Source organism: Onychomys torridus, chromosome 17, assembly GCF_903995425.1.
Source record: "Onychomys torridus chromosome 17, mOncTor1.1, whole genome shotgun sequence".
Lineage (NCBI taxonomy): Eukaryota > Metazoa > Chordata > Mammalia > Rodentia > Cricetidae > Onychomys > Onychomys torridus.
The window spans coordinates 7075969-7103501 of record NC_050459.1 but is presented as its reverse complement, the minus strand read 5'-3'; the positions used below and the strand labels follow the sequence as shown (position 1 = coordinate 7103501).

General features: G+C 42.3%; 1 protein-coding gene across 1 annotated transcript; it reads right to left on the bottom strand.

Moving 5' to 3' along the window:
• Positions 1–377: 377 nt before the first annotated feature.
• Positions 378–27303, bottom strand: Tnfsf13b (TNF superfamily member 13b; the record flags this gene model as incomplete). Its single annotated transcript, XM_036166874.1, has 6 exons — positions 378–1304; positions 4628–4778; positions 4860–4972; positions 13532–13588; positions 26787–26871; positions 26965–27303. Coding segments are annotated over 6 exons (858 nt in total), but the record flags the coding sequence as incomplete, so codon positions are not given.
• Between the last annotated feature and the right edge of the window lie 230 nt (positions 27304–27533).

Sequence of the window (27533 nt, the reverse complement as noted above, 5' to 3'; positions counted from 1 at the left end):
AGATTTAAATTATTGCTTTCCTGTGTTGTGACGGTGTCATCTTTACACTATTGTAAGGTAAACGGGGAAATGTCTCTCCCTCCATTTCTTCTTGAATGGAGGAAAGCATCTGGTGGGGTCACCTAGTAACACAGAAGACATAATACACAGGAAACAGACACCATGGAATGTGCATGTGCAGCACTGTCCTTGTGATCATCATGGGGAGCATGTATGTGCCTTCCATGACAATAGATGCTATGACCTCTGCTTAAACCTCAGCTATTGTAGAGCAATAAGGTGGATGCTTCCTGCAGGGCTGAACTGCCTGACCTGCAGCAGCAGCAGCATGCAGTGGAACTGCACACGAACGAAATGTATTCCTCTGCTACAGATGCTCAAAGTGGGGTTTCTGTGAGTGCAACTACAGTTTCTCATTAGTAGCTTCTGTGGATGCGTCTATAAGAACATTGTGTAAAGCAACTGAAAGTTATTACAAAATACATATATGATCCAAAATGAGGGAATCCTTTCCTCCCATGAAAAAGACTTTGATGTTAGAAACAATTGCACACTTGACCTGAAACAAGAAAACTTCAACAGTCAGATCTTTTCTAATTACTTGATGCTTACACATTTTAAATTAAGTTTATTTTAATAAACTGACAAAAACTGAACTTCTATTAAGTATTTTTGTCTATGACTAGTTCAAGACTCCTAGATTAAAACAAAAACGAAAAACAAAACTTTCCCTAGTGTTAACTGGAAAAGAGAAGAGTCTATTTATTGTGAAAAGAGAAGATAAATCCTGAGACTTTGCACGAATGTTTCAATGACCCACAGATTCGGACCCTCTTCTCACCGGGAATTACGAAAGCCCACCTCTGAGGAAATCTTCCTGCCTTCTGAACCGCGTTTCCCAAGAGAAGCGAGGGCAAGGTGTGTGCTGGCATAGACTGCGGAGCACAGCCTGCCTCCCGGGTCCTGGCGTTAGGAATGCGGGCTCCATTTCTCGTCATTCACAGGACAGACTTTGATTGTGGTTGTCTGTTAAATTTCCTGTGTTGGACCAGATTCAGTGAACCAAAATAAACAGCTCATAAGCAAAGGTCTGGTGGTGGCTTCCCCCTCTTTTGGTATTTCCAGTGGTTCACTTTCCCCTCGGAGGTACAGAAGAGAGGAGCGAAGGGGCCACACGATCCAGCAAGTGGGTCACAGCAGTTTCAGGGCACCGAAGAAGGTGCCATCTCCGTCCCGGGAAATCTGTGCATTCTCTCGAGGGATCGCCAGCTGAATCTCATCTCCTTCTTCAAGTCTGGCAATGCCTGGGGTGGGTGGTGACAAGAGTTTTCAATAGGGCACATAAAAGGAAGCTATGGTACAATGTCAACACAAGTGTTCACACATACTCACAACAGTGGACCTCTCAATTGGTCGTGACTCTGTCAGCTTTTAAATTAAATAGAAGGAGGACACCAAGAGGAGAAACAAGGGATTCCAGATGTGTGTCCACTGGTGTAGATGGGGATTCCAGTGGCAAATGTCAATGTCAGGTGGATCAAACATTGTTCTTTGAGAGACTGTTATATCATCACTGGTGGGTGCTGCTTAATTTTGCTACTCAAGGAAACTTTTGTTAATATTAAAAATATAAAATTACACACATGGATATATGTGATATGTATGTATATGTATATATATATATATATATATATATATATATATATATATATATGCACATATAAATTATACCTTTTGTAGCTTGAGAGAAGCCGAGCATTATGGTAGCCCCCTTTTATTAATTTGCATTAGTCATTATCAAGTGAGAATGCGTGATACACACGGACACATGTCACAGTGTGTGGAGCTGGTTTTCCCCTCGCACCTTTACACAGGCTCTGGGATTGAACTCGGATGGCTGTGCTCACATGGCAAGGGCCTTTACTCGCTGAGCTGTCTCACAACTCCTGATTATAAGTTGAAACCTGCCACACACTGAATTAAAATTCAGCCCAGGCTGCAGAGTGAGACTCTGTCTCAAAAAGCCAAAAGTAAATAAATATCTAAAAATAAAAGCCTTATTTAACATCAATCTATACTGTTTCACAGTTTTCCTCTGAGTCCAGGCTTCTGCTTTGGCATCTTTCCGGTTTCTCCTCACAGCCCATGGTTCTCTTTAAGATCAAAAGAAACAAAGTAATAAACTCCTTGAAATGTTAGATATATCTGTTGGTGCCTCATTTATAACAATGTATTCTGTGACCTGGAAGTGTAAAATACTGCTCAGGAACCACATTCTGTCTGTCAGGTAACTGACACAGACAGACAGTGCTCCATGGACATGCTGTACATGATGCTGGTGTGTTTTGAAATTGGCAAAGCATTAATGGATTAGTTACCTTATGAATTAAAGGAAAAAGTGTGAAAAGAGATCAGAGCATATGTCTTGCAAGGATTTGTGGCTGTCCTGGATACTGAGCATGGTGTAACACTATGGCCAAAGCTGGAGCAAGCTCTAGAAATGGGTGTGAATGGCTGTAGGCTCCCATTTCAAATCCCAACACTGAGTTGTCGGCTACTTTAGTCCCTCTGGGCTGTAGAAATCATCTGTGACATTTTTCCCTCAGAGAAACCTATTCAACTTACCAGCAAAGCAATGATTCATCTTAGTACATACACACAGTCCTCGGTACCATGCTGGGTCTCTCAAGCTCACCACTTGAGGTTGGGTGGGTTAGTGTAAGATCAAAAAAAAAAAAAAAAAAAAAAAAAAAAACCCTCAAAATTAAGGTAGTAAGCCTGCAGCTTCTTGGATCTCGTTTTCATGTATAGCGCTGACACATCTTCAACATCAAAGTTATCCTTTAAAAAATAAGGGACCTGGGGAGTCTGTCAGAATCCACCCACGAGAAGGAACTGTGAGGAAACCAAGTGATTTGGAATCTTTGGGGAGTATGGGCTGAGGCATTCTATAGCAAATGTCAGCAACAGGGTGGAGGTTTTTCCATTGATAAATATTTTGCAGTATCAAAACGCTGGTCAGCCCTGGGTACAGAGGCAGACTCCTTTATGAAAATTAGGGACTTCCAACATGACAGACTTCCTCCTGGCCACTGAAGTCATCAGGGGCTGGCGTGGCATGGCCTCTGTGATGGAGTTGTGTTCTCTTCTGCATCCAGCTGATTTATTGGGCATTTGTTTGTAAAGGCCTTTGAAATACTTTAGAGGTATTTCACAATCCTGGGTTTCACATTGCTGTTTGCTGTAACCCTCTGAGACTAAAGACATTCTTTGGGTTCTGAATAGAATTGTCAAGGCCAGTAGAGAGAAATACGTGTGTGTAAGGAAGGGGGAAACAGCTGAGTGATTTGAAACAACGTGAGGAAAACGTTGGCAAGTCCAGTGTGGACAGGCTGGAACCATAGTCTGTCTTCCCCTGTGCCTCTGTGTCCCTGAGCTCAATGCAAAGCTGCAATTTTGAGTTCACAACTAGCCATGGGCACAAGGCCACCTGTCTAACCACGAGAACTAACCCAGCCATTCTGCAATACGCCCTTTCTTGTAGGAGGGACTGTGGGGCCAGGCAGGCTGTAGCTCGAGGCTGAGGTACTTAGGAGCAGTTCTGTTACTTCCGTGGCTTGGATCCTTCCTGAGATGAGCAAGGAAGCCTGGGTGGCCCATGGTGAAGCAGCCAGAGGACTGAACAGAAAAGGAAAGCCCAGAGGGTTCTCAGGTTTTTATATCTGACAGTGGGTAGACATCATTCCATGGAAGGAAAGCTGCCTTAGAACCATCCCCTCATGAATTCTCTGCAGCTGTGGTTACCCGCACAAGACCGGAACAAGACCGGGACCCTCAGCTTTGCTTTGGGGATTAGGGAAGAGCTCATGAAGCCACACCTCTCCCTGAGAGACTGTTGAGTTAATGGCTTCTGGGGAAGGAGTGTCATTTTCTTCAGGGGTTTAACTCCTAAAAAGTTGCCCAGGCTCCAGCAAATAAGCTCCTTCCCATGCTCTCAAAGCCACCCCAATTCAGCTCAGGAGGGCTACACAGGAAAAGACAGGAAGGCAGAAGGGGGCTTGTTTAGAAGAAGGGAACCACAGAAATGTAACTGTGGTAAGCAGACTAACAGTCATTATGTACATGTATGACTTTGTCACAGAAGAGAAGGAAAATAAGAATTGTTCCAATGTCAATCTCTGTGACATTCTTAATTTTTTAAAGCACATTTATCTTATTTAATTATTTTCATGTGTATTGTTATTTTTCCTACACGGATATATGTGCACTATGCATGCACAATGCCCAAGGAGACCAGAAGAGGGTGTCAGGTCCCCTAGGACTGGAGTTCCAGGCAGTTGTGAGCTGCCACGTGAGTGCTGGGAATCAAGCCTGGGTCCTCTGGAAAAGCAGCCAGTGCTCTTCTCTGCCGAGCTGTCTCTTCAGCCCCAATTTTTATAAAAATGGTTTGACCGTTAGTAATGATATTGGTTTTCTCAGCTGACACAAACTATGGCAAAAATAAACAGCACAGTCCACAGCAGAAGGTCTTTCCATGAAGATCACAAAGCACCACTTTTGGGGGATCGGATTCTCTAGCACACAGTCTACATTATTCTGCTAAGCGAGTCTTAGGCGAGCTACATACCAGCCGAGTAGCAGGAGTTGTTGGGCAGCGTTCTCGGCATATTCTGAATACATCGGAACAGGGTCACCAGGCTCAGCTCATCCCCAAAGACGTGAACTTTCTTCCTCTGGATGAGATGTCCCATGGCAAAGATAGTATCTGTGTATAGGACCTGAGAAACAAGCCAGGGTGTCGTCAGATGTGCGAGACTGTGAAAGCACTGGGCCAGGAAGGCAGGGGGCGCTGACACTACCTGGCTGTAGATGAAGAAGTAACCCGTTTGCTTCACCACTATTTTGTTCTCTTTTTCCTCCAAGGCACTTCCTCTTTTAAAGCTGAGAAGCCACGGAACAAATGTGTAAGATCCTGCAGTAGAAAGGGAGTAAGGGAGTCAACCGAGAAAAGCAGTTTGTCCTTTTTACTAAATTTGAAATAACACATCGTATATCTAAAAAAATGGAAGAAGAAAGGGGACTGCTCTCTGCTGGGCTAGCTGCCATTACATATTTTAGCATGGGCGACCTCACATGGAGATACCTAACAGACCTCACTCCACAGGAATGTCTGGGTTTTCTTTCCTTGTTTTGTATATTGGCCATTTCCTTATAAAGGTTGGTTTGGGTGGGGAGGCCCGAAAGAAAGAATGGACTTTCCTCTGCACAGCACACGGAGAGTGTCTTCTTCTACCTCCTGAGTGATCAGGTGAACTTAGCAATGTGTCTAGAGGAAGCAAGTCTACCCCAGGCTGACAGCAGAACACAACTAGGGAGTGCAGACAGCGACTGAGAAGGACCCTGTATTGGGAAGTGCTCAGAACCAGTGTACCAAGAGGAGGACATGCACGCTGAAGGGAGTTCTGTTCAGTGCCGTGGAATCTCCTCATCCTATCCAGAGCGACACAGAGACGGTGTGCTCAAAGCTGTACTGAGCGTAGACAGGAAGGGCAGACAGAGCAGCAGGCAAGGGGACCAGGCCACTGGGCCAGGATGGAGCAGAGTGCTTCCTAGATCTCACGCCCAGGAAGAGAGTACGAGCACACACTTCCTAGGAAAAGCTTACTCACGCAGGAGTGTGTACAGCTGCAGTGTGCAAACACCAGCATGAGGCTGAACCTCAACGCCAGACAATGAGAAGAGCTATCAATGAAATGAAGGGGGGCAACTGGCAGAAGGTCGGGGCCATGGCACAGTGAGGACAGAATAGTAAGCAATGCCATGGTGTGAGTCTAAACACGCCAGGACCTTTATGTACGACGGGAAACAGTGATTCAGCCTTAACCATCACCTCGTCAGCAAAACAATGAAGGGAGAGCCGCCAAAGGCCAATCAAAGGAGTCCCAAAGAGACACTGTAGTCACCTTTATATCACTGTGTTTGTCTCACAGGTTCATCCACACCGTGACAAAGGACAGGGTACCCCCTTCTTTTCTACAGCCACATGGTACCCATCACTTCACATCGCCATCATGCATTCCTCTGTTGATGGACAGCCAGTTGATTTCTTGGCTGCTGTGGTAGTTACTGCAATGAACTTTGGAGTTCCGGCATCTCTTTAGCAGATTGATTTAGTTTTCTTTATCTATAAACCCAGAAGTGGGTTTGCTAACTCATACAGCAGCTCTACTCCACATTTTTTTCTACAATGGCTGCACTCATTTATAGTCCTGGCTCCAATAAGGCTCTTACCAGAAGATGAAAGGAGAACCATGTCTTCGCTGACATTTTTAAAGGCGTTAAAAGACATCAGCAGTAAAACAAAGCAGATGCCACTGTGAATTGAGGTCATAGTGAGTGCAAATCATTAAGTCATCTCCTCAAGTAAGCATTACCATAGATAGATGGGGCTGGGCGAAGATGCTGGGGTGGCTGGGGAGAGGGGGGAGGTGGTGGTGCTGGAGAGGAGCAGACAGGTACAGAAGCATCACGGTCCTTTCTCTCCAGCCTGTCTGTGTGCACTCACTCCCTGGAGTTACCTCCATTGCATGTGCTTCCAAGAATGGTGTGCCCCTGAGGTGGATCAGGACTAAGAGCAACACTTTTCTTCTCAAGAGACGATTTCCAGGATTCTCTTAAATGAAAATCCCCCCGTGACAATCAAGACAACAGACTCAAAGAAACAGAGGTCACATCTGCTGCAAACAGCAAAGGCAAGCCTTCTTTACTGTTTCTACGCACCATAATCCTAGTGAAAAGTCTGTGATGAATCAGTTTTTATTTCCTTTAAGTGACATGAAGTACTCAACGTGTTTTAAAACGCTGAGTACTGAAGAACCTGAGGAAGAAATAATGTAAAGATCGTTACTAGATGGGCATGGTGGTGTACACCTCTTAGTTCTCACATTGAAAGTTCAAGGCCAGTCTGGTCTACCATAGCAAGTTCCAGGACAGTCGGGGCTACACAGAGAGGCCCTGCCTCAAACAAACAAACAAACACTATGTTGAAGTCGGCTGCTTTCATGGATTATTTGAGATTCCAGGTTGTAGCCCACCACTGTAGGAAAGTCAGAATGGCAGCAGCTTGAAGCAACTAGTCACATTGTATCCACACCCAAGAAAAAGGAACAGTGTGTGCGTGCATGGTTTTTGCTTCCCTGATTGGATGTTTAAATTGCTTTATTCTTATTAGTTCAAAACCCCTTGTTAAGGGAACGATGCTGCCCACATGGAGCTGTGTCTTTCCACATCATGTAGTCAACACCTCACTGAGACTCTCTTCCCAAGGGGTTCCAGCTGTGCCAAGTTGACAATTGAAGCTAATCATCCCACACCTCTCGCTGACCTTTGGGCTCTGTGCCAGCAGATAACAGTAAAGGCCAAATAGTTAGGGTGAGAGGGATGTTTAAGCTCAAAGCCAGTTTGTAAAGGTCAGGGGGAATGACTTCATTTTGCTTCAGGCTTCCAGTGTTTATGAGATAACTATGAAGACTGGGACTACAGAAAGGGAAGCTTTGCCAGGCTGACCGCAGAGACAGAAGAACAGACTTTACCAATATGGTGTGTGTGTTTAGATGTATAGATAGATGGATACATGGATGGATGGGTGGATGGATGGGGGGTGGGTGGATGGATGGATGGATGGATGGGGGTGGGTGGATGGATGGATGGATGGATGGGGGGTGGGTGGATGGATGGATGGATGGGGGTGGGTGGATGGATGGATGGATGGATGGGGTGGGTGGATGGATGGGGGTGGATGGATGGATGAATGGATGGATGGGGGTGGGTGGATGGATGGATGGATGGGGTGGGTGGATGGATGGGTAGATGGGTGGATGGATAGATGGATGGGTAGCTGGGTGGGTGGGTAGGTTGATGGATGGTAGATGGATGGGTGGGTGGATGGGTGAAAGGGTGGGTGGGTTGATGGATGGTAGATGGATGGGTGGATGGGTGGGTGGATGGGTTGGTGGGTGGTTGGATAGGTTGATGGATGATGAGTAGATGGGTAGATGAGTTGATGGGTGGATAGGTGGATGGATGGATGGATGGATGGATGGATGGATGGATGGATGGATAGATGGGTGAAAAGCAACTCAACAACTAAACAACTATTCTGACAATATCACAATAAACCGCAGAAGACTCTGGGATGGTTGGGGCACCTTATTTCCAGAATCAACACATTATGATTTCCAAACTGTCTAATTTTTAAGAATAAGTCAAAAGATATACAAATACATAAGGAAATCATGAACCAACCACAAGAGAGAATAGACTTTAACTGAAACCATCCCTGAAAAAGGCTAGACACACAACTATTAAACATGTTTATGCAACTGAAGGGAACCAGGATGGTGACATATAAACAAACAGACACTTCCAATAACTTCCTCAAATTCTTCTAAAAAAAAAAATTAGTTACTAACTCATGATGTGAAACCAGAATCACCCTGGTACCGAAGCCAGAAACCACAAGGAACTCCATGTCAAACATTAATCATGAGGGTAAGTGCAACACTCCTTGGCATGATGCTAAGATCACGGGCAGGACTCATTACTGCTGCCCAACACTGCACTGGAATTCAAGCTCAAGCATCTAGGAGAGAGGGAATAGAAGAAAAAGCATCCAATTGAAAGGAGTAAAGTAGAACCATTTATAGTCACACAAAAAAAGTGATCTATGGATCAGATATCAAACCCAGCAGAGCTAAAAAACGAATTTAACTAAGTTGTGTCACACAGGATCAGCTCCCCAAAGTCACTTTCATTTCAACCAAGACGGAAAAAAGTGGAATTGAAGAATACAATTCCATCTTTAACATCATCTGCTATGCACTGAGTTCATGTCTTGCCCAAACCCATATATCCTATGTCCTATGTCCTATGTCCATATGTCCTATGTCTATATATCTGTATGTCCATATGTCCTATGTCCCAGTGAAGCTGTTGGGAGGGAGGCAGAGACTTCAGGAGATTTTACGTCACAGAGGTTCAGTCCTCATGAATGGAGCTGGTGTGAGTTACTCTTGGCTCTCTTATCCATTGTGCAAGGTCACAATAAAAGGGAAATGGAGGGGGCTGGAGAGATGGCTCAGAGGTTAAGAGCACTGACTACTCTTCCAGAGGTCCTGAGTTCAATTCCCAGCAACCACTTGGTGGTTCACAACCATCTGTAATGAGATCTGGCGCCCTCTTCTGGCCTGCAGGGACGCATGCAGACAGAACACTGTATACATATTAAATAAATAAATCTTTAGAAAAAAAAAACAAAAAGGAGGAGGAGTGGATCTGGGGAGGGAGGGAGGTGGGGAGGGAGGGAGGGAGGGAGGGAGGTGGGGAGGGAGGGAGGGAGGGAGGGAGGGAGGCAGGGAGGGAGGAAGAAGACAAAAAACACAAATACATGTTTAACAGATCTCCTGGCAACTGGCCTTGGTCTTTTCTAGCCCCCAATATTGGAAGAAAACAATTCACTGTTTAAACAATCCAGTCTATGGTAATTTACTATATCTACTTGAACTAATACCGAATTCAAATAAATAAAATGCCTAAAAATAAATTCACTCAGTATAGTACTATATATATGATAAAAGTTATAAAATATTGCTAAACAGGAGTCATAAGTTATAGACATAAATAAGAAGATGCCTCATGTCCATGGAGTCTAACTTTGGTGTCATTAACATGGCAATATTATTTGATGCTACCTAGAGAGTCAGTACAGCTTCTCTACAAACACAGGTTTGTTTTTGTTTTTTTTTTCTCTAAGTGGAAAAGACAACCTGATATTCATTTATTATTGACAAGGATACTTGAGTCTCCGAAACAGACACACAATATCGAAGAGTTAACTCTATAAACTTTAAAATTTACAAGAAGCTACAGCAGGCAAAATACTGTCGTGTTCTGTCATAAATGTAGGCCTATAAACCAACAGAATATTGAGTGCAAAAATAAAGCCACGATTCTAGTCCCAACTGGATCTTTTACAAGTGTCCAAGCCTGTGCAACCCTCTCCAACAAAGGATGTTAGAATAACTGAATATCTACATATTATGGGTGGTACTGTGCCACTGTCCAAAACATACACAAAACTGACAAAAATAATCCAGTGACTTAAGTGTAGATACAAATGACTAGAATATAAAAATATATGATCATTAGGAGAAAGCAAAGGTGTCAACTTTGCTGCTAAGTTTGTTGACATATTCATCAACAGTAACACCCAAAGCATGAGAAACAAAAGAAAAATCAATAAATGATTTCATCAAATTGAATACTTCTGAGCAACACCAAAACAATGGCTATAATCCTAGCACTCAGGAACCATCTCAAACATCATGAGTAGGCACTGTCTTGATAAAAATAAAAGAATAAAAGCCAGGACATCCTCAAAGTAAGGGAAAATATTTGCAAATCAAGCACTTTTGTCAGGGCTTGTCATCTACAATATAGTTTCATATCTCAATAGCAAAAAGAAAAATAACTCAATTAAAAAGTGTAGAGTAGAGCCGGGCGGTGGTGGCACATGCACACCTTTAATCCCAGCACTCGGGAGGCAGAGGCAGGCAGATCTCTGTGAGCTTCAGGCCAGCCTGGTCTACAGAGTGAGATCCAGGAAAAGGCACGAAGCTACACAGAGAAACCCTGTCTCTAAAAAAGAAAGAAAGAAAGAAAGAAAAAAAGTGTAGAGTAGTCAAGGTGATTTTAAATAGTCATTTTCCCCCAAAAAAAGATACTCAAATATTCTATAAGAATTTGGAGTGATACTTAAGATCATAACTGAAAAGGGAAATGTAAATCAGCACTATAATGAGGTCCTTCACAGGAAAGCAACAACAATAAATAAACCATGTTTTAGTTAATCCTCTTCTATCCACTCATCCCCCACTTCTGTGTTTAAACCATAGCCTTGTGGCTCTCAGGAAAAACCTGTAGAATGTGTTAATATATGACTCTTTGCACCAACCCAAAAGTCAATTATCAATAGACAATTCTCCCCCTCTTCACCACCATCTGATACTTGCACTGATGCATTGAAAAATGCTTTGACTTGTGACTTTCTCCTGCTCTGTAGCTACTGGAACGTTTTCCAGGGCAACTTGGATCTGTGCTCCTGGTCCACCATCACTCATACTTGGAATAAGAATAAATGTGAATTCCTTTTGAGGTGTTTTAGATCAGCAGAACACAGTCATCACCGATGGTGAGCACATCGAATGCAAATCATCCCTCTCTTTGAGCTCTCCAGCATGAATGAGACTTTACCTAAGACTCCAGATGATTCACTAAACAGTGAGATAAAAATATGTTATCTGTTTGGGGAAGACTCACTTGCCCCTTGCAAGGGGCAGTGGTTCATGGCATGCAAACTTTCTTCACGTGGGTCTGCCTGACTCCTCACTAAAATGCCAGTGCACGCCATAGTTAGATACTGTTCTCATGTGTTTGTTCCTGTTCTCAGATGGCCAGCCAAGATCAGCCCATGCAGGCAAAAGGCCAGGAAGTTCTGGCAGTAGGCCAGGCCTGCATAAGCATATCCATGGCATAAATGCACAGAAAATGCAGTGTTTTATGTGGATTTGGGGGTTTTTTCCCCTTTGACAAATGTGTACAGCAAATCTTTCCCAAGCCTTGTTTTAAATGTTCTCATTAGTTCTGGAGCTCTTCTGGCTTGAGCTCTAGTCTTAGGGAAGCGGTTGCTGATTTCTAAATTCTACAAACATGAAACAGAGAGCTATAAACAATCATAGCTTCTCAGATGGTCTTGTATTTCTTTGGCATTTAACACTATTAAGATTAAGTAGAGAAGTATAAATGCGCAATAATACCAAGACTCACCACAGAGGCCAACCTGCACTCATCTGCCCTAATTTGTTTCTCCTTTCCTGGTCATCAAGTGTAGTCGCAAACTCCAGCTGTGGGCCAAGGACTCAGAAAAGCCCAAGCCCTAGCTGGCTCTCCTCCCCTCCTTCCAAGCTGTCCTCTGACATTCTTTACCTTTAATTTGTGGGGTTTTCCTCTTTTTCTCTTTTCTCCCCTTTGGCAGTCAGACATCATCAAAATAAAAACATGTTTGTTTTCTTCAATACAGACATTACAATATCCTCAATGATTCAGTCATTGTATGTCCTCAATCAGTGTATATAAAATGAATAAATAAACCAACAGATGAGTAGACAGTGTGGTGCATAGAATGAGATTCACAGGAAAAGTATTACATTCACAGGAAAATGGGTGGGACTGGAGGTCATTGTATTAAGTAAAGCACAGACCAGAAGGACAAATATGGCATGATGCTGGTGTGCATGTGTGGCATGTATGTGCAGTCATGTGTGCATGTATGTGTGGTGTGCGTGCAAATGTTCACTTGTATGTGTGTGTACATGCATGTCGAATGTATGAGACTACAAAGGAGGAGGAGGTCTTTAGGAAGGGAGAGGAGAACCAGTAGAGGCACACGTAGCAAGAAGACTGGGGGCACAGATCAAGACTGGGGACGGGAGGGTGCGGAAGGCAGTGGGAGGGGATAGCAAAGCACGGTGACACACACGTGTGACAGTCACTGTGGATTCATCTCTTTGCGCCCTAATGACAAGGTAACTGCAGATGAAACATGCAGACCAGACGCAGCATTCCTTTCTTGAACACTTGCCCACTGATTATCTTGTATTCTCAAAAGCTGCAACATATCAATGTTCCCCAAATACTTGACTTTTCAGGGTGCTGCTGCATGCAAGAGTGGCCTGGTCACATGACCATGAGAAACCAGACTAAATTAGGAAGAGAAAAGGTTTGGCTGAAGCAAGGCATCAGGTTCAACGATGTGATAAAGGGCCTTGTGAGTCCCCCAAACACTGGAAGAAGCAGCAAGCTACTTCCAAGGGGTTTATCAACAGAGTCCTGCATCACAGACCTTCCTCTGGCTCAAAATTGTGGGTGGTGCCATCTGGGAAATGGGGTGAAAAGTGGATTCTTGTGTTTGGCCACTATTAGAGAAAATACTTTTTTTTTTCTTCCGAAAATTAGACTATCAAAACTCCAAGGAAGCAAAAATCAAATTGAAAGCATTCCACTCTTAAGAGTAAATAATCCATCATCAAGTACTCGCTGGTCATTAAAATGGATAAAATTACAGCTTTGGGAACATGGAAACCTTGTTCCCATCTCAGATCTCCAGCCAAGGATCACAGGGTGACCCATGGTCGCCTGTCCTCACAGAAGACAACACTTCCCAGAAAAATAAAAGCAAAACTCAATTTTCTCTGATTATCTAAAATGTAATATTAGTGTCTCTGAGGCCATGTGTTTACTGTGTTTTTACACTAGTCTATGTGCTTATTCCGTAGTCATTCTGAAAAGGCTCCTGTTACGGGAAGTCTGGAGGGTGGCTGATGGGAGCTGTAGTTGAAACACTACATTAGACTTGAAACGTACAGGCACAAGCCACTGAGTCCTAAGCAGACACAGAGCGGGGGCCGAGCGTTACCTTTTCGGATCGTCGGCGTGTCACTGTCCGCAATCAGTTGCAGACAGTCTTGAGTGACTGAAAAGCAAAAACACAACGTTTTAGTTATTGGCAGAGACAAGGCCACGCAGGAGACAGAGGACACAAGCCTGCCTCTCCAGAAGCACTGACAGTGTCCCTGTGTGCAGAGCGGCGCCTTCAAGTGGCTTTGTGAGATCCGCCGCCCACGTGCGGGAATCTAAACATCCTATGACAGAGTCCCTGACACCCAAGGAGAGCCTTCTGTGTTTGGGGAATGCCGTGAGCAGCCGTCTGTACCATTCAGTCCGAGTTCTTTTGAAACATTTCTAAGGCGGATGTATTCATTTTGGTGTTTTGGTCTTATTATATTTAAAACAATTTCTAAATTTAAATATTTTTATCATATTCTTCTCCCCCAACTTCTTCCAGATCTTCTCCCTCTTCCTACCCACCAAACTTTAATTTATTTCTCAAAGAACGAAACATACACAAACCCAATACAACAGAATCCCTCAAAAACAAGAAAATAAAACAACACCCAAACAGAAAACAACAACAAAAGCAAATAAACAAACAAAAACTTTAACCAAATAGAAGAACACACAAAAAATACTGTGGAGTCCATTATATGCTGGCCGACCGCTCCTGAACGTGAGGCCTGCCCTGGAGTGGTTGAAATACCCCAGGTCACTCCATTGGAGAAAACTGGTCTTCTCTCAACCCAGCAGGTATAAATGACAGCTCAGTTGTTATCCTTTGCCTTAGTGGCTAGTCGTTCATTCATTCATTCATCCATTCATTCATTCATTCATTCATGCCTTCATTTCTTTTACAAATATAACAATAAAATATAATATGATAAAACAAAAACTAATCAAAGTTGGACAGGACAAACCAACAGATGGAAAAGAGACAAGAGAAGGCACAAGAATCAGAGACCCACTTGTTCGCACACTCGGAGGTCCCTAAAACACTAAACCGGATGCCATTACATATACGCTGAGGACCTGGTGCAGGTTCTTTGTTTTTTACATCTTCCGTGTACTTGAAAAGTTAAGTTCATAAGGATTTCTAAGAAAGCTTTTATTTATAAAATCTAATATTAAATAGAGAATTACTACCAAAAATATGACTTTTGTCATGACTAGAAATGAAAACACCCTTCAGAACTTCCTGAAAGGCTGAAGTAGTGAATGACATCCTAAGGCTTGCTGTGCATTCTGTCCCTTGACAATAATACTAAAAACCAGGTACTGGAAGGCTAGCCTCAGTGAGTGTGGCAGCTTGTTCAAGGCCTCGGGGATGCCAGGGATGGGGCCAGAGTTTAAATTCTGTCTATTTCCTTCTACAGCCAAAGTCAAGTTTTTTTGACAGAATATTTTGGATGGAAGAGAAAAATTTAAAACCACCTTAAAAATACAATGTAAGGGTTCTGTGAGACTGTGCACAGGTCAGTGAGACCTCCTGGAATCACCAGGTCCAACCACACATGTCCAAGAACTAAGAACAACTGTGAAATAATGGAAATGGCCCCAGACAAATGCAGGGCCTTTCCGTTGAAGTGTAAAAAAAAAAAAAAGAAGAAGCAGTAAATGCCTGTGCAAGTGTAATTCCTAAATCAAAGCATGAATTAAAAAAATAAAAATAAAAAGCACCGGGAGGCAGAGGCAGGGTGATCTCTGTGCCTCTTCTCTATTAGTCCCCCTTCTACTTAGGTGCATACGCTTGTCTGTATGTGTGTGTTTAAATTCTAGGTTTCACATATAAGAGAAAATATGACGCCGGGCAGTGGTGGTACACGCCTGTAATCCCAGCACTCAGGAGGCAGAGGCAGGTGGATCTCTGTGAGTTTGAGGCCCGCCTGGTCTACAGAGTGAGGTAGATCACTGAATCTACCCTGAGAAAAAAAGATAAAGAAATAACAGAATAAATGGGTAGATCATTGAATCTACACTAAAAAGAGAAAGGGAAAGATATAAAAGTGACAAGAGGCGGATTATTGAAACTTTTATGAAAAGAAAAAAGAGAGAATATGAATATGATAAGAAAAAAGATCAGTTTTTGAATCTACTTTTAAAAAGGAACTATTTGTTTTAAATAGGATAAGTACTGAAAATTTTTGGTCTGAGTTTATCAAATGTTACTAGACTGGACATTGTTATATATAATGGAGTTTTTCACCTGAATCTGTCAAATGTTAATGAATTAGACATTGTAAATGTAAATCTTGACTATGTATATTGTATATACCTATTGGATATGATTTTTCTTGTATTTGTTATAAGGTTTTTTAAATTTTAGACAAAAACAAGGGAAATGTGGTGGTATTGTGTTCCCCAAAATATTGTGTGTTCCCTGAAATAAACTTATCTGGGGTCACAGAGCAGGACAGCCACAATATTAAACATGAGGATAGGCAGTGGTAGCACATGCCTTTAATCCTAGCATTTCAGAGACAGAAATACTTCTGGATCTCTGAGTTCAAGACCACAATAGAAACAGCCAGGCGAGGTGGCACACGCCTTTAATCCCAGAAACCCAGCCTTTAATCCCAGGGAGTGACGGCAGAAAGTAGAAAGATTATATAAGATGTGAAGACCAGAAACTAGCAGCATTTGGCTGGTTAAGCTTTTAGGCTTTGGAGCAGCAGTTCAGTTGAGATTCATTTGGATGAGGACTCAGAGGTATCCAGTCTGAGGAAACAGGATCAGCTGAGGAACTAGCCAGGTGAGGAAACTATGGCTTGTTCTGCTTCTCTGATCTTCCAGCATTCACCCTAATAACTGACCTCAGGTTTGATTTTATTAACCAGTACTTTTAAGATTCATGCTACAACAGAGCTAGTCCAGGACAGGCTTCAAAGCTACAGAGAAACCCTGTCTCGAAAAACCAAAAAAAAAGAAAAAAGACATTCATCTTTGAGGGGGTCTGGCTTATTTTTCTCAGCATGATAATATCCATTTCTGTCAATTTCCTGCATATTACATAATTTTGCTCTTTATGGCTGAATAAAACTCCACTGTGTATGTCTAATTTTTAAGGGATAGCTTAGAGTTTCACTATTTATGAGGTCTTTAGTCCAAGTGAAGCAATTCTTGATTCCCATCTTCTTGATGAACACACTGGTCATGTTAAGAACTGGTCATGGTATGGAATGCTTGCTACTTCTCAGTGTTGAATTGAAAATGTTCTTACATTTGAAACCTAAAATGACAATGAACTAAGTGCAATTATATAAAAAAGTACATTAAGAAATCCTCGCCAGGCAGTGGTGGCACCCTTTAATCCCAGCACTTGGGAGGCAGAAGTAGGCAGATCTCTGTGAGTTCAAGGCCAGCCTGGGCTACAGAGTGAGTTCCAGGAAAGGGGCTAAAGAAATCCCCCCTTGGCATCTAAAGGTGGAAATAACATTAAAAACTACAATTTCTTTATAACCATGAAGCTTTGTAACTTTTTTTTTTTCAAGACAGGGTTTCTCTGGGTAGCCTTGGCTGTCCTGTAACCCACTCTGTAATCCAGGCTGGCCTTGAACTCACAGAGATCTTTCTGTCTCTGCCTCCCAAGTGCAGATTAAAGGCCAGCACCACCCATCTGTAACGTCTTTTTTATATTCTAGGATGACTCTGATTACAGCTGAGATAGCAAATCTGCTGGAAGGCACCAAGGCTTGGAAAGTAGCATCCACACACTTGAGTTGCTGTGGAGAATTGTTTGTTTTAGTCTTTTTCCTATCCTTGAGATGAAGGCAATCAGGCCTGAACCAGGGGGAAAAAGGGATTAACCGGGTTCACTACAATGGCTCTGCTGTTCACTGGAAAGAAGAAGCTCAAAGAAGCTCAATGGCAGGTTGAGTTGGTGGGAAGAAGGACAGCTGGGAAGAAGGGAAGAAAGGAAAAACGGTGTCTACCGCCCTTGAGCCCAAACTACAGAGAATCCAGGCAAGTGATACAAAATTGTGGAATTTGTTCTTAGCTTTCCCAGAAGGTATTCTTATGGAGGTGCTGTACGTAAGGGGCCACAGCCCCACTTGTGCCCCGTGAGTGTGTACAGCTTTCATCCTGCCTTACACCGGAAAAGGGAGGGTGTTAAACAAAGGCAAAGGCAAAAGGCCAACTTTCTAGTCTTGCCCTTTCTAGTCTTTCCGTTGTTGTTGTTGGTGGTGGTGGTGCTGTGTGTGTGTGTGTGTGTGTGTGTGTGTGTGTGTGTGTGTGTGTGCTTGCTCAGGCATGACAATTAAATGAAGCAATGCTCATGAAAACTTATCATTTACACCCTGTACAGAGCAACTACAGAGTGCCACTGTCAGGAGTCTGAGCACTGTTGATCTTCATAGAATCCGGTCAGATATCGCCTCAGAACATGCTAGAAAGGCACTGGTAGAGAATGCCATCCTAACTGAAGCTAATAAAGGCCAGATGCATGAACTTCCTCCTGCAATTCTTCTCTGACTGTTTCTTTAAGCAGGAGACTGCCACAGCCCTAATATTTGTGTCCTACCAAGTGCATCTGTTGAAACTTACCACCAAACTGATAGGAAAGTATCATCATTTAATTCTAGCCCAACTGAATAAAACTCAGCTATAGCCATATTTTCTTATTATGTAGCATGGGAAATCTAACTCTTTCAGAAGAAAATATCATTTGAAGAAAAAAATTATTTCAACAACTGCTCCTTGGAGAACAAAATAGGTTCCATGACAGCCTCTCAGCTACATTCACCCAAGTGTGTTGCTTCATCAGCAGTGCTAGGTCTAGAGAAACTCTTTGGGCCTTTTGAATATATTTTTTCTTTTAAGAAATTTTAAATGTATCATTAAATTTTTTCCAATTCTTTTATGAGAGTCATTCTATATAGCTCTTATTTTATAATATCCATAGTTGTTCAACAAAAGACTTGCTGCACAGTGAACCAAACTCAGACAATTGTAGTGTTTCTCAATAGTGCAGACATCTAGCCACAACATTTTAAAGACACACAGTCTAGTGAAAGAAACAGATAATGATGGCAGCTTTGAAATTCATTGATAATGTTTAGTATTTCACGGGTTTAAAAAGTATCTTTCCCTTTCACAGAACAGAAATTACACAAGATGTTTAACATGGGTTCCTTCTCAGCTAAGCTGACACTACTACTCACTAAAGCCTTTCTGAGCCCTCAAGATATTTCTCACTGTATACATCTAGAAATCACACCATAATGATATATAAAACCATGATGACTGATCTGAGAATGGTCACATTTTAGATCTCAAAGACATTTACTCATAATATGTCTGAAAGAAAAAGATCTCATTAGTGAAGAAAATAGTTTACAAAAGGAAATTCCCAAAGGATGAACACAATGCCATCACTTAGTATTGGTGGAAGGAACGTCAACACTCTTCAAGTCAGGACTCTTAAATATTACTCATGTGGAAAGCTTGTCTCCATGTTTAAAACCTATCATTTGCCATATAACATCCATATAATTTTTAGTCAAGAGAATTTGAAACAAAAAGGAAGCCACTACTGTGTACCATTGCTTTCTGTGTTAGAATTAAACCCCTTCAAGATGAATCTAGTTGGCTGCATATCACTACAGCAAAGCTAAGTCTAATAAAAACAAAGCAAGTAATGTAATTGTGGATGGTTATGACTGGTTCACATGAAAAATGTCACATGTGGAGCTTTTTTCCTATAACAAATTTTCCACAGTGTGTCCTGACAACTGCTTTGGCAGTGAAGCACAGAGGAAAGCCAGACTTGAACAAAACACTGATGAGCACCCACATAACTTGGTGTTTACAAGATGGAGGGTGTGTGTGTTTCCATGCCTATAAACATGAACAGCTCAGAAAATTTTTCTGCATTTTATTTCTTCCTCATTCCTGTAACCTGGAATATTGAGTGCAATTTTACAAATCTAAACAATCCTCAAACCCAAAAGAACTATTCTTGTCCATGGTTGGGACAATTACAGAAGCTATATATTCCTGTTTGTGAAGTAAAAGTCTATATTTGAAAATAATTACTGATTCCTCAAATAACTAACTAGTTCTGTTATTTTTGTTATTGCCAAGGAGACAGACATCACATGGTAGAATCACAGCACACTGTCAATTGTGGAGCTCAAACAACTTCTGTAATTGAAAAAAGCAAAACATATAACCAACAGATAATGAAATCAGACCATAGTTCCATCCTTACCTAACATACATTCTGTAGTGATATCAAAACCAAATTATATTGAAATTTACAGGTGCTTGTAGTAAACATAAGGAACTCATTTGATTGCTAATTTATTATTTTAAACTTTGGGCTAACTTTGTTCAGTTCCTCCAACTGACTCTGGGCTTCCCTTGACCATCTAAAATGTGTTAGCTCTCCTGAGAATAGTCACAAAGATCTAGTGCAGCATGCTATACAGAAGTCTTCACATTCCTGTTTATTGTGCAGCTATCCATACCAGCTAAGCTGTGGAATTCAGCCTACATGCCCATCCAAAAAGGAACATTAAAAAATGTGGTATGTGTATACAATGAAGTTTTATACAGGCATAAGACAAATTATGACATTTTCAGGAAAATGGATGGGCTGCAGATCATTAAGTGAAATATGACAGAATCAGGAAGTTATGCATGAGTGTTTGCTCACACATTTGGTGTGGCATGATATATACAACACACATGTATGACATTTTATCACAAAGTCACACACACACATGTAACACAAAAGTAAAGGGGAAATTATTTGGAAAGAGGAAAAAACCCACGTAGCGCTGTGTGACTAAACTTTTCCTGGGGAGATGCAACACACATGCCTACTCACCCCAGATAAAGAACTCATGACAGACTGAAGTATGGAGTCCATCAAAGTCCAACTTGGTGAACCATGAGGTTTTTTTATTGGGATCACATAGAGGAGCAGAAATGACTCAAAGACAGCTGCATCCCCAAAGCCCACCCCAGCATGCGTGACAGCTCACAAAGCTGGGGACCTGGAGCACACTGCAGCCTGAAGGCAGCTTAGCCTGTTAGAGAGTGTCCTTTCCATGTGACTCAGTTGGTCCAAACCTCTTCTAGGCAGCTAGCCTTGCCTGAGAGTCTTTTTTGCAGATCAGCTTCCTTCTGTTTGAGAGCAACTCTGGGTTTTTGTTGCTTACTCTAGCAGGGAGCCGTTTACTGAATTTGGTCTATCCCAGGGACTTCCTGAAGTTATTTGGAATGTTTACCTTCCTGTTTAAGTAGTTTCTGCAGGATGGAATGTTCCAGTCTCAGAGTAAACTATTACACAACACAGAAAGGATGGTAAAGGGGGAGCAGGGGGAGGTATGTATTGGGTTGAAGTATATTATATACTGCATGAAACCACTATAATGAAACCTGTCACTTTAGTTAATATGCATTAATTCTTAATTTCAAATGAAAATCATGTTTTTGCCTAATGAATGAAAAGTTCCTTGCAGAGTTTCATGGGGAACACACTCTGCCATGTCTGTTCCTCTCTTTACGCTAGAGTGACTATACAATGGCATACAAACAATGGGTTAGCCACCTGTTTGGACAGGAATTGAGCTCATTAGAAACAGTTGTGTCCTTTGAAGGACACCACCACTGGGATGAACTTGCACCTCCCCAAAGGAGCTCTTGGAAGTAGGAGCTCACCTAGGAAAACAACAACTAAACATAGAGACAAATATCACCAGCTGCCATGGGGTCACTGATGTCTCTGTGACAAATACCCCACAAAGAGCAATGTCGGGGAGCAGAGGGCTGATTTGGCTGACCGTGCCATGTCACATGTCATTATCTGGAGGAAATTCAGGTGGGAACCCAAGCAGCTGCACACACCCACAGCCGAGAACAGAGAGGGGATATACACATCCTGGACTGCTTGCTCATGGTGTGAGCTTTTTCCATTCTCCCACAGTTCAGGGCCTCCCACCCAGGGGATGGCACCACTCAGAGTGGGCCTGGTGGTCAACATGAATTAACAGCCAGGACACTCCCCCATAGATATCCCACAGGCCAACCTGGCCTAGATAACTCCTCAAAGGTCTCTCTCCTCAGGTGATGCCAGGTCGTTGTCAATTTGTCACAACTAACCCACATGTCAGCCATCTAGAATTATTAATATGAACAACGTATCGTTTGCAATTATGAGATCATTTTGAAAGTAATTATGTGCGTCTGAAAAGTACAGAAGCTAAAACTGTGGAGAGATGTTGATTGCTCAAGGACAGGTGGGAAGAAGCCTCCCTCAGCATCCTGAATAGTTCCGACAACTCAGAAAGCTGTCCTGTGGACTGTCTCACCATACCAACCATTTTCCAGGCTTCTAATAACAAATTCCGATTCATTCATTTTCTCTGTGTATTTCACCACAATGCCTGACTCTGGAGAAGAGACTGAACACCGAATTTGGCTGAGCTGACTGCCTTGGCTTCCTACCTCCTATTTCCCAAAACTTCAAGCTCAACCCGAACAGGGTTCAGAGCTTTGGTTATCAGCTCAGCATTTTCAATTTTAAAGACATTTTTGGAAATTGAACAGAGTCCAGCTCTTGCAACACATAGCCACATAGTGGGGGGTGGGGGAGCCTTACCATTGAAGCAGAGGAGAGGAGGGAAAAAAAAATTGAAGAGAAGACTGGGTCAAAGGTCACCCAGCCAAAGCCAGCTGTTCTAGGAAGGAGCCTGCCCTTGCCTGGTAGGAGACACAAGTCCACCTAAGAGGTGAAGTGCTACACTGCATTCCTTCACAGACATGGTGCGGCCTGCAGGGCACCGGACATTCCCAGCTTGGCAGATATCACAATTTTCCTTCCCCTTAACTGGATCATGGGGATCAAGAAAGGCCACTCAAAAAGAGTACTGGCATTTTTATTTTTAATAGCTGAAACCTTTATCCAAGAAAATCTTCATCCTAACATGGATTTTCTTAGATACAGAAATATTAGGTGTTAAGTTTGTGTGTGTTATCCCTCAAATTTCTAAATTTTAAGGTTATTAAATGCAGTACGGCATTCTGGATGGACCCTGAACTCCCAAGTGGCATCGGCTGTTGAGTCCCTAGATGAGTATTAGCCTGGGTTTCTTCCTGTGGCCTAGTGCCACATAATTAAGGGAAGCTGGGTAGAGAGAGGTATTCTCCAAGTCTCTGAACTATCTTCGCAAACCTACATAATTCAAAACCAATTCCAAACTGAGACGTCTGTATAAAAATGAAGTAGATTGGCCCAAGTTATCCAATAATTGTTTGGAGATATGGTTGTGGATCTTGAACCACTGTGGTCCTTTCACTCCTGTTGTGGTCCTTGGACCCTGTGGTCCTTAGACCCTGTGGTCCTTAGACCCTGTGGTCCTTAGACACTGTGGTCCTTAGACCCTGTGGTCCTTAGACACTGTGGTCCTTAGACCCTGTGGTCCTTTCACTCCTGTTGTGGTCCTTGGACCCTGTGGTCCTTAGACCCTGTGGTCCTTGGACTCTTGTGGTCTTTGGACCCTGTGGTTCTTGCATGCTGGCTCATGTCTCTACACTGCTCATCTTTCCACTGCTTTACTTCTACCATTAAAGCAGGTTTGTTAAAGGGTATCCACAAAATGATCAACACAATTACTTTTCAAAGAATTTTGTCTTTCTAGAATCTAAAATAGGTACCTCCACACCAGGGATTGAACCTGGGGTACTCTGCATGCCAGGGGAAAGCTGTACCACTGAGCTACCTCCTCTGTCCTGTTTTTCCTTGATTTGAGGCCAGGTTCACTAAACTGCTGCAGGCTGGGACTGAAATCACTCTGTAGCCCAAGCAAGCCTGGAATGTGTGACCCTCCTTCCTTGACCCCAGAGTAGCTGGGGAGACAGCCCTATGCAACAGGCCCTGTTGACCAAGTGTTTTGTTTGGCAGCAAGTTATTTGAAAGAATTCATCTTCTTTAAGCTCAAAAGATGCTTTTATTTGGAGTGTGGAATGAATAAAATCATAGGTGGTGAGGGCTCAAAACACAGGCCAATGTGATACCATGTATAAGGAAACTGGATTACATAATATTTTCAAATCATATTAAGTTTTTTTTTTTTAATTAAGAATATTTCCAAACACATTTAAGGGACTAAAAGTGAATTGTTGACTATGATAAACTATTTGGCAATTTTTTAATCCTGGATTTCCCCACATTTCTGTTTATTATACTGTAATAAAAAGTGACCTTATAAAATACATTAAGATTAATAAAATGTAATTTGAGATTCAAAATAACTGAAAAAACACAATTCATGCCAAAATACTCAGTTTTAAGATTAAGAAAAAGTGATATTTGTCCCTGGAGGACTCAGAGGACTGATGAGCAGACTGAAGGTCAGGGCTGCCCTCCCCTCCCTTCTCCTTTGTGATATCAGATATCACAACCCAGCAGTAGTTCAGGAACAGACACAGCAGGTAACATAGAAGAGCCTTGGTGGACACTTTGAAATCGAAAGGAATACCCCAAGAATAGTACGTCCCAGAGAAAACAATCAGAACAAGAATGTGTAACAAAAATTTACAAATATACATAGAATTTTCTTAATTAAAAGAGAGAGAGGGGGGTTGGGGATTTAGCTCAGTGGTAGAGCACTTGCCTAGCAAGCACAAGGCCCTGGGTTCGGTCCTCAGCTCAGGCAGAGAGAGAGAGACACAGAGAGAGAGAGAGAGAGAGAGAGACTCTATTAAACACCAACTGAAAATCCTTGTGTTTCAGATAACTTTCATGTGTGTGTAGGCAATCACTCTGGTAACTAATAACAAAATAAAATTTCCCTATTCAAAAGGATAATATATAAAACAATAGTCAATACTTTAATTGGCAGGGAACACAGACATTTCTTGCCCCTGAGACTCAATGTCTGCAACCTTCCATCTTGGGTTTATAAATCTAAGAAAAATATATGTGAATGAAATATGGAATATATATATATATATATATATATATATATATATATATATACATATATATCATATATTAACAATATATTATTCTCTAAATTGTACACACTATTAATTAATTGCCCTCCAATTATATCAATCTGAAATATTTGGATGCATAAAATCACAAATCTATAAAATATGCAAATGGCAGGATTTTTAAACATATAGCATTACAGAACCCTAATCCCCCCATCTCTCTCTGTCTCTGTCTCTGTTTCTCTCTTTTTTTTCCTGTTAGCCTGAACTTCTATAGATCAGGCTGGTCTTGAACTCACAAAGATCTGCCTGCCTCTACCTCCTAAGTACTGGAATTAAAACATACATCATAATTCTCTGTTCTTCTTTTATTCTTAAAGCTCTTGAAATGAGTCTATGTCCTTTTTTATGGTGAAGTTGTTGTGGTTTATTCCCAGAACCCATCTTTAGAAGCCAGGATGGGTAGCAGAGAGGACTAAGACTGTGACATCCTGACCCAACTGTGCACTGATGTCCATTAAAATGTGAAACTACTTAGTCCATCCAAAACACACGGGCAAGGCCATAAACTGGTGACAAAGCCATCTCACATGAATGCAGTCGTGTATAAAGAACCCCCCGCGGCAGGTTCACCAGCACAAGAGTTAAGGAATGGCTGCGAACTTTTGTCTGAGACAATAGTCTGGAGGGGAAATAAAGAAAGGGGGGAGGAAATGAGGACAGTGTGAGAGGATTCACCACAACAAAAAGCAAAAGGATCAATGAGTTCACAGCCAGGGACTTGGAGCCATGACAAAAACCACTCACTCCTCAGGCAGCCAGGGGCAAGAGCACAAGGACACAAAATTGGTGTTAATACACATGCAACATTTCTGTACAGATTTGAAAGAAACACAAGATTCAGTGAAAGTATTTACATCAATGTCAAAACTGTAAAAAGTTAGAATAATCAGTCAATAAAAATTAGCAAAGATGAAACTGAAAATAAAGAAGATAAAATAAAAAATGAAAACAAGTGGGAAATATCTATAATTAGTAAACAGAGTCCACACTCAAATACATTTGAGAAGTTATTTGAAGGTATGAAAGTTTCAAAATGAAGGCTTAAAGACGAAATGCTGGCGAGCATGTAGAAACTTGTCGCCCCAAAGATTTCACAATAAGGAACTTGAATAATGAATGTAAGATTCTATTGAATGCTTAATTCAACAGAAACAAGAGATACACAAAAATTATGCATCATGTATCACAGTAATAATTAAAATTATTTTTTAAATGAATAGTAAATAAGATTAAGGGAATTACTAGGAAACTGGTGAGATACTTATTGTAAAATAAACAAAAATATAGAAAGGTATACATCCTGTTACTGTTGTACCATAGTACATGCACTGCTATGATATGCACTGTGATTATGTGCTATTATTATATACACCATGATATATGGGATGTTATTACATGCTCTGTAATTATGTGCTGTTATCCTATGCCTTGTGCTTTATGTACTGTTATTATGTGCACCAAGGCATACATGCTATTATTATATACATTGAAGTACATAGCAGTCAAATGCTCTACCACTGAGCTATACCCCCATGCCTCATTGAAGTACATAAGCCATAATTATTTCAGCAAAAAAATGAAGGAGGTAGCTCACATTACATACAGTAAATTTCAAACTTGTGGAATATTTTTGGCACTGCAATGAATGTAATATTTTCATATCCTTTGGCATGTTACTTAGCAATTTAGTAATTCTTTTTTTGTATATGACTTTAAGTTATTTTTAACTCCAGCTATCGGGACAAATGTTTTCATATGAATTAAAAGTAGACAACAGCAAGGATGTGTTAAACTGTGTTGTTAACAAACATGTATTGCTGCTGTTCCCTCACGAAGCAATGAGAATGGATCATTTTAGTAAACTCCCAACTCCGCAAAATACTAGGGAGTGGACGGAGAATCACCAGTCACTAGAGTGATTACATGGAAATCATACTGCATATAGAAAGGTGTGCATTAACGAACGAGTCTTTGCTATCTCTGAGTGTTGTGCACACCCTTGGGAACGGCTTCTTGACTGAGATGCAGGTGTACACGTCACTCTGAAGTGACAGGAAGAGCTAGTTCCGCTGCTGAGCACACTCTTGTCTTCAGTCATTTCCCACACGGCGGCACCGACGTCCTGCTGTGCACATACCCTGCTCATTGGAGGAGGAGGCATGCCATGTAGCCTGCTGCATTTGCTCTAAAACCACACAAAGTGCTCTGTCCACCGAGGCGACGGCTGCAGGTGTGCCCGACCCCAGCTCCTAAATGCTGTGCCCCAGCCGTACCTGTTTCCTCCGGAGCCTGGAAAGAGCGTCTGTTCCTGTGGCCGATGCTGGAGTTGTGGGCTCCTGGAGCTACCGGTGCCAGGAGCTAAGAAGAGAGACACCCACCCCGTTATTGGACATGCAGTCAGGCAGCAGCACGCCTGGGACTCTCTGGTGGGCAGAGGAGGGGTGAACTCACTTTGGTTGCTTCGGTGGCCCCTGGAGCCCCCGGGGCAGCTGATGCTAGTGCATCCCGGTAGCCCTGCAGCTCCATGCGGAGGCTCATCAGGTCGGCTTGCAGAGCAGCAAACCGGTATAAGGACACCACCGTGAGGCCGCTGGACATCAGAGCCAGCAGGAGGGTAACAACCAGCAGCCTCCCATCCCTGCAGATCGCAACCCAGGCACACTCCTTCTGCGGAGTGATGGAAACACCTCCCACTTTCATTTCTTCTCCTTTCTCAGGGCAAAAAGAAAGGCGCGGTGGCTGGGTCTCTGCACTTTGAATGTCTGGGCCTTTGGAGTAAGTGACCACAGGGGTGGGTCATTTCCGTCATCTGTGTCTTTGGAGGCTCCCCTAGGAGCGCTCTCCTGACTTTCTTCTATATCTCTGGCTATCCTAAAGTAGGTTCTCTGGCTCTGGCCTTCCAAGGATTGCTCAATCTGCCTTCCTCATTTCACTTTCAGTTTTTGTAAGATGTTTCAGGCCACCTCAACTCAGTCCTGCTGTGGGAGCTGTGAGGCCTCTGACATGGCTAGGGGGAAGCT